The 13653-nt window shown below is 52.1% G+C and overlaps 1 protein-coding gene across 4 annotated transcripts in view; it reads left to right on the forward strand.

The window, feature by feature from the left end:
* Window positions 1–13653, forward strand: part of Abr (ABR activator of RhoGEF and GTPase) — a 195546-nt gene that overhangs the window by 162622 nt on the left and 19271 nt on the right. The window contains exon 1 of one of the 4 annotated variants that reach the window (XM_075991601.1): window positions 12962–13611. The exons of the other annotated variants lie outside the window; for them this stretch is intronic. Within the exon in view, the coding sequence (XP_075847716.1) occupies window positions 13450–13611 (162 nt within the window). The 5' untranslated portion in view covers window positions 12962–13449. Of the gene's footprint in view, window positions 1–12961; window positions 13612–13653 lie in introns of those variants that run through there. 4 annotated transcript variants of the gene reach the window in all.

Genomic DNA, 13653 nt, shown 5'->3' on the forward strand with positions numbered 1-13653 from the left:
TGAGGAAGAATCCAGCACTGTGAAAGCCCTTAGCTATGGCCTCGGGTCTTCATAGTGCCCTGTGGGCAGGAAGGGTTGTAAAGATGAGGACATAGAGGAGTGACGGTAAATAACCTGTCCAAGGCGAAGGCAGGAGAGTCAGCGGTGAGCGCCAGCCTCTGCCACCAGAGCCCACTGCCAGGGTGCTCTTCTGCCCCCACTGCGCTGTGGAAGGAATGGGGTGGAAACTTTACAAGGGGAAAGTCATCGTGGGCTGGAGGTGGGCAGAGGGATCTGAGAGTACCGAATCTTTTAATTCCAAAAACAGGATGTTTGTATTTAAAAATTGCAGTCATGGTAAAGACACTGAACAATCAAGAGCCTTCTCATCTACAGCCCTGGAGCAGACCCTTTATTATGTAATTCTGTGCCTTTTCCTTTTCCCTCCCTTGGATGTGTCCACCTTTAAATAGGCTTAACCATAGAGTGTGTTTTTTATGCTTTTTATATTTTCATGGCATAGTTTCACAAACCCCTGTCTAGGCCTGTCTATAGTCTATCTTAGATATACCCTTTAAAAGCACATCATCGAAAATACTTTTCGTCAGTTTATATAGAGCCACGGTAATTGCCCTCTTAAGGCTTTGTTGCTTTAGCAAGTGGGAAGGTCCTGGGTCAGCAGGAGTGAGGCAGGCAAGCATTTGGGGGAGGGACCCTCATGGCAAGAGCGGAGCAGGAATGTGCAGGGAGTGGCCCAGGAAATGAAGACATCCAGCTTGTCCTGAACAGGAGGGGCTGTGAGCCAAGCACGTGGGAGGGGTTGGAGGCCTCCTGTGACCAAAAATGATGAGTGACATGCCTGCCACCACACAGCCTGTCTGAGGGCTTCAGGGACTCCATGGAGAGTTGGCCAAGGTGGTTGGCTACTGGGTGGAAGAGTGCGTAGCCCTGCTCACTCACAGGTACAGTGGTGACTGTGTGCTTCTCCGCATCTGCCCTTTGCCACAGGAGATTCATTGAAACTCCTTACCAGCTTGGTCCATCTCTCTTCAGGCTTGGGGGTCGTCCCTTTCTTTCCAGACCCACGGGGTCATTCCTAGTGGATTTTCTGTACAGCCTCCCCACTGTCTGTCTCCCTGCTGGCCTCCCCAGCCCAGCCAGGCCAGGGTAACAGCTCCCCTGAAGCATCCCAGGGTTTTCTGCTCTCGGGGGACTCCTCTATGTTTATTCTACTCTATTTCCAGCTACACCACTCCAGACTCCAGATGTGATCTCCCCAACTGAGACCTGCCCTCTGGCTGATTAGCGTATTCCCAGGGTCCAACATGTCATGGCTGGTGGATCTGAAGGGGAAAGGCAAGCTAGGGGGATTTCTTTGACATTTACGACCAGGCCACTTAAAAGGGATCAGAGCTCTTACAAATAAATGGAGGAAGTCATAAAGGCCGGCCCCCTACTTCCAGTGCTCAAATCGGCAAATCTGACAGTATCTAAACATTCGTAATTTTCTTTTCCCCCATACTGGGGTTCATGTAGCCCAGACTGACCTCAGATTTTCTGTGTAGCCAAGGCTGGCTTTGGATTTCTGATCCTCTTGCCTCTATCTCTGCAGAATTGTAGGAATGTTCTGCTGGGGAGAGAGAGGTAGGTAGGAAGGAGTGTGCTCGCCACAGCACCTCTGCGTAGGTCAGAGGACAACATGTGGGACTCCGCTCACACTTTTTCTTATAGCCGTCACCACCATGTGGAACTTTTCACTTTCTCTGACAGCTGCACACCCATGAAGCACTCACTGCCCCCCTCCCCTCCCCCAGCCTCTGACAACCACCATTCTTCTCTCCTCATTTGACCGCTTAGCGGAAGGCCTTCAGGGTCCACGTATGTTGTTGCATGTCCCATTCGCCTTCCCCTCTCCTTTTGAGGGCTGAGTAATACTTCACTGTTATGACGTACTGCATTTTATAAATGGATCTATCACTTGTCCATCTGTGGACATTTGCACTTGCTCCATGTTAGACTCGCACAGTTTTAAGTGGAAAAGAAACCAAAGCCTCGTCCTTGTAGGTGGGAATTTCATGGTCTCCTAGCCTCACACGTGATTGTTGCTTCGCCTGTGAAAAGACAGCAGCATTTTATGCCCCTAGGAAACGGAAACTAGGAACTTGGTGCGGTTAAGCCACCTCTGACCTTCAGCCCCCTAAGGAGCACTTCCTTCCCTTTCCTTTCCTTCCTCAGATCTTCTGTCCAACCATTCTCTCCTTGGCTGTTATTGAGTGTGGTGTCCACGACCTGGGCTGAGGGTCAGAGAACTAATTCCTGGTTCCTTGGCCTTGTGAGCCTCCGTTTCCTCAGCAGTTAAGTAGGACTTATTCCCACTCTTCACTGCCACCTAGTAAGATGCAGGGACTGGAGTCCCACCTGGAGGAGCAGGTCAGAGCTCTGGGTGCACATCCATGCTTTCACTGCTTCATTCTTGAATTGTCTGCTGGGCACCCTGTACGTGACAAGCACAGATCAGAGGATCCTGACATAGTAAAGAAGCCATGAGAGGATTTGCTCCTTTCAGCCTTCAGCCAGCTTTGCAGGGGCCTCGAGGCCAGACAGATCCGAGGCTCTGTGTCCTGCTCCTTCTGATCATTATTTGGGAGAGCTGGGTGAGTTCTTCCATGTGTGTCCCAGCCTCGGCTTCCTTGCCTGTAAACTGGGCCGTGATGAGACCTGACTGAGAGTTCCTGATGCCCTTGGGACGGGGCCTGAAACATTTACTACTTGGATGATGACGAGGGCCTTTGCCCTGAGCTGGCAAGCTCACCTGCTCCCACTCCAAGATTCTGAGTGTATCTTGTCAAGAAGTCGCCTCCCGAGGCTGCTACCTGCGAGGTTCCTCTGTGTTTGAGCTGGAGTGGCAGCATCAGGGGCGTTCTCTTCAGGTGATGGGGTTAGAACAGCTGTGGTAGAAGATCTGAGGTAGCCCTGTTCTGTGTAGAGCAGCTGGGTTCTTCTCTCAGGGCAGCTCTCTCTGCTGGCTCAGAGAACAGTCTGAGGAGCCCTGGAACAAGGGGCCTTTGTCAGCTATGGGAGAGCTGCTCTGGTCTCAATTACTCTGCAGAGGGAGAGCTTGAAGGGAGCATGGGTCAGGAGCCCGCTGGAGCAGCAGTCAAGGGTTCCCCTACTGACGCCTACCCTCTGGCCCCCGAAGGGTCTGTTGTCCCCATCTGACTCTCTCTAATAGCCATGTGGGCCATCTCTTGCCCTGGTAGCCTGGTTCTGGGACACTGCCCAGGTGACCTATCGTCTTTCCCTGAGTAGATGACGCGGCTGTTAATGAAACTCCTTGACACTTTGTTCTATTTGTCCGCCAGGCTGTGTTTATAAACACGATGACCACAGCCAGTTCCCTGTTCCCTGGGAGAGGGCATGTTTTAATTGGAAGTCAGGGGGCCGGGGAGGGGAAGCCTCGGCCAGTGGCCCTCTTTCCCTCTTGTCCCTTCGCTCTATCTGGTACACACATCACAGCCTCCCGTAGCTCCCTGCCCTAGAACATAGGTATAGCTTTTCTGAAAGATAGACTCCCTCCCTGCCTCCTGCCTGTGCCAGATATGAGTGTCCAGGCAGCTTCCAAGCTCTCTTCCTCCCTGTCCCAAGTTCACGTTTTATGGCCCTGCTGCCAGCTGCTCTCAGAGCTGCCCCAGGTGGGGTGCCTTCCTTTGCCACGGTCACTACCCCTCATCGTCCTGGAGGCACATGGGAACAGGCTTGGCTTTGCTCCTTGCCTCGTACACCACCCCCTGGAAGGATCTAGGTGACCATTGTCCTGCCAGGAACTCATCTGCTCCAGCTGTTGTAGATTCCTTTCCCCTGGCCTGGTGGCCTCACTGTCACTGTTCAAGGCTGGTCTGGCTGGTGTGCATGGAGAATGGATAGAGGTACATTTGTTGTGGGGGCATGGGCAGACCTGTGAGAGTGCGAGCCTCAGCTGAACTGCTTCCATTGCCCAGGTGACCCGAAGACAGGAGAGACAGGATGCACTTGACAGAAAAGCTCCCCTCCCCCCCATTCCTCTCTATCTGGGAATTCCTTCTTGGCATGTAGGCTTGATGCCACTCCTCTAGCCCCATGTCTGAGGGTAGGAGGCACACTAGGAAATGAGGCCAGAAAGGATCTCACTACCTCCTTCCTTCAGGCCCTCGGAACACCCTTGCAAACCATGGGAAGGGTGCTGTCCCCTCAGCTCTGGTTTGGGGGGCCCCCAGGCTCAGAAGCAGAAGGCGGGTTCGATGCCAACAACTGGGCATAGATACCTCTCAGAGCATGTCTCCTCAGACCTGGATGAGCACCTGGAGGCTTCCCTTCAGGTGAGGGCTGCTGCTTTGCCCTCCTAGAAACCAAAATATCTGATCTAGTTCCTACTTTAATTTGTTTCAAAGCTTTAAGAAAAGGACTCAGTAGAAAAACTCCAAAGAACTCCCTGAGTTATGGCTGAAACTGCCTATGTGTGCCCGCACAGGGTACCCGTAGAGTGGATTCTGTCGCCTTCTCCAAGATGCTCTGGGTGTATGTGCTTGCTATTGGGTGAGTCCTCACCCTGTGAGATTAGGTATTTGGATTTGTCCATACTCCACATGCAGCCTCCTCACACCCTTGAAGGTAATTACTGCTTCCAGGCAGACCCCAGAGTGACTGGAGAGTCCAAGATGGCCTAGAAAACACAGATCTAAATGAATGGATAAGTGTTAGCTCATCGGAATCCCTATAGAGGTAGGAGGCACCTACAGTTTTCCCAAAGTAGAGCTAAGAATTGAGCTCTGAAGCAAACACTCTACTTGAGAATAAGAGCTCCTAACCTGGGCAGGACGCGGTTGCCTCGACCTTTAATTCCAACACTCAGGAGGTAGATACAAGTAGATCTTTGTGAATTTAAGGCCAACCTGGTTTATGTAGTAAGTTCCAGGCCACCCAGAGCTACAAAGTGAGGCCCTGCCATCAAAAAGAAGGGTTAGAAAGGTTCTTAATCTCTGTAACTCCTCATTTCCCCTACCCTGAGGGGGGAGCGAGAGCCAGTGGCAGCTTTCAGAGAGGAGAACTATGACTCTGCTCAAGAGAACTTTAGCTCTGAACCATAGATACTGGGAAGGAGAATCTAGGGCCATGTGGTTCCGCCTGTAGAGCTTGGGAACTTGCAACGGGACCGTGCATGGCCCTGAGATGGGTGAGGGCTAGAGAACAGAGCAGGTGCGTTCCCTGTTCAGTCGCAGCCAGACTCACTGCTCTTGGCATTTTTTTAAATCTGATTTTGAGATGGGAAAATTGGGGCATAAATTTTCATATGAGGTACTGGAAGGAGATGGCTCGGCAGTTAGGAGCTTTTACTACCCTTGCTGAGTACCTGGCTTCAATTCCCAACACCCATGTGTAACTCACAGCTATCTGTAACTCCAGTTTCAGGATACCGTCTACTGTAGTGTGACCGGAGAGGTCCCATGTGTCCAAAGCACACCTCTAAGGTCCCCTGCTCACTGGCTTTGCCAGGAGGTCTGGTGATACCTTCCAGTGACAAGGAACAGGCAAATGATGCCGGGGGTCTCATCTGTGTGTGCCTCTGGCTGCGTCCTGGGTCCCGTCCTGAAGTCAGGGTGGAAGAGATGGGCATGTAGGGGTGGTGTTCTTCCCACCGTGCCCTTCAGTGGGTTTAGTTCTAAATGATCAAAATGTTCCCAAAGGATCAAGTGAATTTTCAACCCTTTCCACGGTCAAATGTGCCGTGAGAAACACAAGGGATTGCCAGGGACATGCTGTCCATCCAGTCTTTCCACATGAGATAAACTCTTAGGCTATTTCCGCCTCTCTTATGCACCTACAGCCACTGTGAGCTCTGGGAACAGAAACCTGGGGTGGTCAGGCCACGTCAAGAAAGGCTCTATAGGAATCAGTACTTTGGACCATCCATGAACCAGTAGTACAGGCTTCAGGAGATCAGATCACCCTGAGTGGGCTTGGTAGTTTTGCATCCTAGCTAGAGTGTATTTTTTAAACTTGGGCCGATACTGAAACCTGCTTCAAGCCCTTGCCCTGGACATCTGTCTATAGCTACTGATACCTGCTTAGGAACAAAGACGTGGGGTTCCAGAGCTTACATTGCTATAACCATATATGGATGTTGATCAGGCAGGGGAAAGGCACTTGAGAAGCTCTGGAGCCTGGGAGGGCAGCAGACTCCCTAAAGAGCCCTGATTGCTTCTATTGAGCCGGGGCATGGGGTACTCACTGGGGAGGCCAGGGTGCCATTAGGCTGAGTTCTGCTTTGAGCTGTAAGAAGGGCCTCTGCCCAGCATGTAGTGAGTATCTGTTCAGTGGCGGTGAATAAATGAGTGAAAAGTAGCTTCTTGGCTTAGCTCTGCTAATTGACTGCCTGCTGACTTGGAGCTAGGGGCTCCCATTGCTGGGCCTAGCGAAGGTCTGAACATTGCAGATACTAAGGACTTATTGAGCGGGTTATAACCTCAGAAACGGGTCTTGATTGCTCTTCCTGGGGAGAGCAATAGTAACCCTAAGACACCACCCTAGCTAAAACACATGTACTATCAGTACATGTGTTTTAGCTAGGGTGGTGTCTTAGGGTTACTATTTCTGTGATGAAACACCATGACTAAAAACAATTTGAGGAGAAAAGGGTTTTTTTTTGGCTTACACTTCCAAATCACTGTTCATAATTTTTTTTAATGTTTTTTTGTTTGTTTTGTTTTTCGAGATAGGGTTTATTTTTGTAACAGCCCTAGCTGTCCTGGAACTCACTCTGTAGACCAGGCTGGCCTTGAACTCACTAGAGATCTACCTGCCTCTGCTTCCCAAATGCTGGGATTAAAGTCATGTTTCACTATCACCTGGCTTATTTTTTTTCTTCTAAGATTTATTTATTATGTATACAGTGTTCTGCTTGCACACCAGAAGAGGGCACCAGATCTCATTACAGATGGTTGTGAGCCACCATTTGGTTACTGGGAATTGAACATAGAACTTCTGGAAGAAGCCATCGCTCCAACTGCCTTTTTTATGTTTTTTGTTTTTAAAGACTGGGTTTCTCTATGCAACAGCCGTGGCTGTTCTGGAATTCACTTTGTAGACCATGCTAACCTAGAACTCACAGAGCTCCATCTGCCTTTGCCTCCCAAGTGTTGGGATTAAAGGCCTGTCCCACCACCACCTAGCCTCACTATTCATCTTTGAAGAAAGTCAGTACAGGAACTCAAGCAGGACAGAAACCTGGAAGATGGAGCTGATACAGAGGTGATGGAGGAGTGTAGCCAGAGTTCTTCTGTCCTGCCTGTCAGCTCCATCCCACCAGCTGGCTCCTAAATAACCACACAGAGACTTAATATTAATTATAAATGCCTGACTGGTAACTTAGGCTTGTTACTAACTGGCTCTTACATCTTAAATTAACCCCTCTTATCTACGCTCTACCATGTGCTGGTACCATTTTTCAGTACAACATGTTTATCTCCTACTTCCTCTGCATCTGGCTGGTGACCTCCCCTTCTTTTTTTCTCTGTCCGTAAGTCCCACCTTACCACCTAACCTCTTGCTGCCCAGCCACTGACCAGTCAGAAGGCACCTTGGCAAAGACACATCTTCACACTGTACAAAAGATTATTCTGTAGCAGAGGGGTGCTGCTTACTGGCTTGCTTCCCATGGCTTGCTCAGCCTGTTTTCATTCATTCTTTCTTTCTTTCTTTCTTTCTTTCTTTCTTTCTTTCTTTCTTTCTTTCTTTATTTATTTATTTATTTATTATGTATGCAGTGTTCTGCCAGCATGTATCCCTGCAGCCCAGAAGAGGGCACCAGATCTTACGGATGGTTGTGAGACACCATGTGGTTGCTGGGAATTGAACTCAGGACCTCTGGAAGAGCAGCCAGTGCTCTTAACCTCTGAGTCATCTCTCCAGCCCCCTCAGCCTGTTTTCTTACAGCATCCAGGACACCCATTGTCATCACCCACAATGAGTGGGTGAAAGACCCTCCTCCCCCATCAATCATTAATTGAGAAAATGCCCAACAGGTTTGCCATAGCCAGATTTTTTGTTGTTTTTATTGTTTGTTTGTTTGTTTGGTTTAGTTTTTCAAGACAGGGTTTCTCTGTATAGCCTTGGCTGTCCTGGAACTCACTCCATAGACCAGGTTGGCCTCGAACTCAGAGATCTGCCTGCCTCTGCCTCCTGAGTGCTGGGATTTAAAGGCATGCACCGCTATCACCGGGCATGCAGCCAGATCTTATGGAGGCATTTTCTTAATTGAGGTTCTCTTCTCTCAGATGACTTTAGCTTCGGCCAAGTTGACATAAAGCTATCCAGCACAGATGGGTACCTGTCAAGAGCACACAGGAATGTAGGACCTACCTGCAGAGCCATCATGAGGGGCCAGGGCCCTCTCCTGTTGTCCGCTGTTTTCTCCTGTGATGTGCCGTCTCTCCCCCAGCTGGCATGGCCTTTCCATAGGACCTGGTCTCTGGACTTAGTGGTTGTCTTCAGTCCTCTGTTCCCTGAAACCTCAGCCTGCCTTGCCCTCCACTGGTCTGCCTTCCAGCTCCTTCCAGCTTCGTTCCTTTAGGCCCATGCCACATTGTTGTCTTCTCAGACCCAGATGCTCCCTCCCTCCTCTCCTCCCCCAGGCTCCTGTGTTCTACCAGGATTCTCAGAGTGGCCTGTTTTGGGGAGCTTCTCCTATCACTTAGGAGTCCCCAGTAGGGGGAGCTGGCATTTTGAGGAATCAGGGTCCCAGTCTGGGCTGGGAGAAGATAAAAGTTGTTCTGAGAAAATGGAAGTCACTCTAGAGAGGCAGCCTCCACATTCTGAGGTTCTGAGTAAGAACCTTCCTGCTGTGTTCATAGGCCAAAGGACTTGTGTGAATGTTGTTCCACCCATAGCTGTTAGCAAGGTAGTACTGTGGGAGACCCTGTTCCTCTGCGGGAGACCCTGTTCCTCTGCGGGAGACCCTGTCCCTCTGTGGAGACCCTGTTCCTCTGTGGGAGACCCTGTTCCTCTGTGGAGACCCTGTTTCTCTGTGGAGACCCTGTTCCTCTGTGGAGACCCTGTTCCTCTGTGGAGACCCTGTTCCTCTGTGGAGACCTGTCCCTCTGTGGAGACCCTGTTCCTCTGTGGAGACCCTGTTCCTCTGTGGAGACCCTGTTCCTCTGTGGAGACCTGTCCCTCTGTGGAGACCTGTCCCTCTGTGGAGACCCTGTTCCTCTGTGGAGACCCTGTTCCTCTGTGAAGACCCTGTTCCTCTGTGGAGACCCTGTTCCTCTGTGGAGACCCTGTTCCTCTGTGGAGACCTGTCCCTCTGTGGAGACCTGTCCCTCTGTGGAGACCCTGTTCCTCTGTGGAGACCCTGTTCCTCTGTGGAGACCCTGTTCCTCTGTGGAGACCCTGTTCCTCTGTGGAGACCCTGTTCCTCTGTGGAGACCTGTCCCTCTGTGGAGACCCTGTCCCTCTGTGGAGACCCTGTCCCTCTGTGGAGACCCTGTTCCTCTGCGGGAGACCCTGTCCCTCTGTGGAGACCTGTCCCTCTGTGGAGACCCTGTCCCTCTGTGGAGACCCTGTCCCTCTGTGGAGACCCTGTTCCTCTGCGGGAGACCCTGTTCCTCTGCGGGAGACCCTGTCCCTCTGCGGGAGACCCTATTCCTCTGCGGGAGACCCTGTCCCTCTGTGGAGACCCTGTTCCTCTGTGGAGACCTGTCCCTCTGTGGAGACCCTGTTCCTCTGTGGAGACCCTGTTCCTCTGTGGAGACCCTGTTCCTCTGTGGAGACCTGTCCCTCTGCGGGAGACCCCGTTCCTCTGCGGGAGACCCCGTTCCTCTGCGGGAGACCCTGTTCCTCTGTGGAGACCCTGTCCCTCTGTGGAGACCCTGTTCCTCTGCGGAGACCCTGTCCCTCTGTGGAGACCCTGTTCCTCTGTGGAGACCCTGTTCCTCTGCGGAGACCCTGTCCCTCTGCAGAGACCCTGTCCCTCTGTGGAGACCCCGTTCCTCTGTGGGAGACCCTGTTCCTCTGCGGGAGACGTAGCCCGCGCTGTGTTTGGGGATTGGGCATTATCCCTTTTGACCTCTTTTCCCTCTGCAAAGTTACTCTGATCATCTACCCCAATTTTGCTCAGTCACATCTGTGCTGGTTGCAGGCATCCTTCTCTCTACATATAGCCTAGGGTCCTGCTCACCTTGCCCTGGGGACAACTACTCTTTGCTCTGGCCAAGAGCCAAAGGAAGGGATGAGGGAAAATATGACAGTCCACGAGGGATGTTTTTAATTCCGAAGGCAGTGACATCTGTTCATTCATGAGTCTTTACCACCCAAGCTCTGTTTATCCAGACACAGGGGCCCTCCATGTCCTCAGAGGCGGTTCTGCCAGGTGTGGCTGAATGGACAGGGAGGACACAGCCAGGGGGAACGTCCTTACTTCCTGGGTGGCCAGGCTGGTGTGAGCTTTGCCTATGTAACAGAGATGAGGACCGACTGTAATTGGCTATGGAGACCACTGTTCATACTGCTGCTTTTGAGGGACACGCTGGGATGTTCATCCTGCACACCCCTTCCTCTACCCTGCTTTCAAGAAGGCCTGAGTGAGGCTTGAAGAAGAGAAGGCAAATTTGTGCTGTCTCCAGAGGAGGGCCCAGTCCTTAGGGAGGAAAGGAAATCTGAGTATCTCCAGGGAAGAGGCTCCCAACTCAGCTACCCATCTGCTAAGGCACCTTTGTCACCATGGAGACCAGTTGGCCATTGCTTATCCAATCAGAGCTTGCTTTACCCAGACAAGTGTTGAGCCTAGGGTTCTTAAGACAGACAAGTGTAGGACTTTGGGAAGAGGATTTTTCCTGCCCCTTTTCTCCCACACACCCGTGGGGAGGAGCAGTACATGATTCCCCGAGATTGCACTCTGTGGCATTTGACCCAGCTAGAGGGAAGAGAACCTTAGGAAGTCAGCATCAGCCGTTCTGGGATTAACCAGCCAGCACCAGCTGTATGTGAGCAGCAGGTGAATGAGGTGAGCAGTTCAGAAGGTACCTTCCCGGCTAGTTATGCAACCAGCCATTGCACCTCTGTGAAGAGGATGCTGAGCACAGCAGGGACCTGTGGGAGCGATGGAGCGACTTCACCCATGCACATAGTTCCTCCTTTCCACAGAGCGTCCCTCATTCCTTCCTGCCAAGAGTGATCTTTCTCTCAACTTTGTTGGTACTTCATCTTCACTGTCCTGGTCGTATAACCCTGGGCAGAATGTAGGCGGAGAGAGGACACCTCAGTCCTCATGTGCTACATAGTAGGTGCACGAAAGTGCTTCTGCCTCCTACTGAGAGTTGAGTCCCATCTCCTCCCTGCTGCCCTCAGGCTGCAGCTTTGTCCTGGCCGGCTTTTGCTTCCTCTGATTTCTTAGCCCTTACTCCAGGATCAGGCACTTTGCCAGGCCTTCCTCATGGAACCCAGGTCAAAATGAAGAGTGTCACGTGCACTTCCCAAAGTGTCATTCCTTCGAAGTGAGGAGAGCAGAGGTGCCGCACTAACCCCAGGCTACTCTCCTGGCTCCGTTTCCTCAAATGTCAAGCAGGAATGCTTGTTTTTTATAAGGTTGGGGGGAAGTTCTTAGTTCTTACAGGTCAGTGTGGTGCTATCCACTCAAAGAAGAGCAGTCTTTTTCTGACCAGTTCTTGGCTGGCTCTGCAGTTAAACTGCCCCTTTCCAAAACAGGTGCCGAGGGCAGGAATAGAAAACCCCAAGGACTGACATTGTTGAGAACCAGCGGGGTATTCAGAGGGCCGGCTGGTTCCTAAACATCAATCCATCACTTTTCACCATATCCTGAGAACTATCCATACTTCAGCCAGGCAGTGATTGTGACCCACAGGGGGCTTTGGGGGCCCCTGCTGTCCCTTCCTTGCTGCAGCTATATCTGTAACTCAGGCCAGAATGCTGCCTCTCTGAGCTCCAGTTCTCACAATTCTGGAATGGAAGCGTGAGCGGCACTGTCATGTAAGTGCAGTGTTGAAACCACTGTGCGTGGTACCTGGCTCATGGTTGGCACTGTGTGGCTCGAGGTTTCCTTCCTACACGCCCAGCTTTGCAGTGGTGGGATGGCCAGGATAGCTGGGTTGCATATACCCTAGCCATCTAGGGTTCTGGCGTTTCTCTTATCTTACTCTATAAGTTGCATGGTTAGCTTGAGATAGGAGTCACCTCTCGTTCTTCAATTAGAACAAGAGCTTGCTGGGCCTGGGCACGGTGATGCCTTTAATCCCAGCACTGGGGGGACGGGGGGCAGAGGCAGGAAGAGCTCTTGAGTTTGAGGCCAGCCCCGTGTATGTAGCCAATGCTACATTAAGAGATTCTGTCTCAGGAAAACAAAACAAACAAGGAAAAAAAATCAAACCAAGCACTTATGAGTCTGTCTACCAAGATACTGCAGTTGCTTCTGTGCTGTTGGGCATCCTCTGCCCCCTGGAGCAGAAGTCTTGGTTGGTGAGGTACACAGGGCTGCAGGTAAGAGCAGCCGTGGAGGAGCACCTACCTCCATGTCAGACACCCATGACCAGAGCTACATCTGCTTTCTCACGGTGACTGCTGAGGGTCACAGGCACCCTAATACCTGCTGGGACTGCTGAAACCCCAAAGACTGCTTCCTTATTCTGCACATTTGCCACAGGAGACTTGGGAGAACACAGGTGTCTGGCTCTGCCACCGAGCTGGCATTGAGGAACTTGCCTTGGGGCGGGAACTGAGTGAGTAGAGAAGTGGAACCTCAAAGCAGTCCTTTGCAAGGGAGGCAGGCAGCTCTTCGTGGCCACGTGCAGCTTTACCCACAACTCTGGCCACTGGAAGTCTCTACTGACTTGCCCCCAAGTCCTGATGCCTACCCAAGCCCCAGGAGCAGCCTGGTGGTGAAGGAGTTAATGACTAGGAACTGGCTTGTGCTTAGCTGCTTGTCAAACTTTTATTTAGTAGAGGCTGGAAGGAGAGATAGAGGGTGGGTGAGGAGGAGCCCCAACTTGCCAAGAGTTAAACCCCAGGCCTGCATGGTTTTTGGAAAGGGCAGCTCCGAATTCTACTTGGAGTCACTTTCTTCCGTGGGGCGGGAGTGTATGTGCACTGTCTGCAGCTGGCTGTGGTGCACACCCGCATCCTGGGAGCTGCAGCTCACCTGAGAGGGCAGGAGGGCAGCAGGCTGCCTGAGGGAAGGCACTGAGCCCTGGTGGTAAGCTCAGCTCAGACTCCGCTGCTTCCTGGCTGCAGTCTCTAGGGAGGGGGAAGGAGGAGGAGGACGCAGAGGGAGGGGAGGAGAAACCCGAGCCCCACACCCGCTGCTGCTTCGGGACTGCCCCACTAACAGTCCCTGCTAAGCACTAGTGTGAAGAAGGCAGCTCTCTCCAGAGCTGTGCGCCTCTCCGCATTTCTGCCTGGAGCTGGACCGGCAGGCTGGTCCCCAGCATGACGGACATCCTGCCTCAGCCCGACTGCAGCCTGAAGGCAGTGTGTGAATCCCTGGAGCATTGCTGCCTGGATCAGCTGGAGGAGCCAGGGAGCAAGCGTGTACCCAATACAGGCGCCCGGCTCTGGGGCCGAGTGCGCAGTAAGCTGCTCCGACACAAGGTGCTAGCCGGGGCTGGCGGGGTGGTGGAGGGGTAGACTGGC

The sequence above is a fragment of the Microtus pennsylvanicus genome, chromosome 11 (genome assembly GCF_037038515.1).
Source record: "Microtus pennsylvanicus isolate mMicPen1 chromosome 11, mMicPen1.hap1, whole genome shotgun sequence".
Classification (NCBI taxonomy): Eukaryota; Metazoa; Chordata; class Mammalia; order Rodentia; family Cricetidae; genus Microtus; species Microtus pennsylvanicus.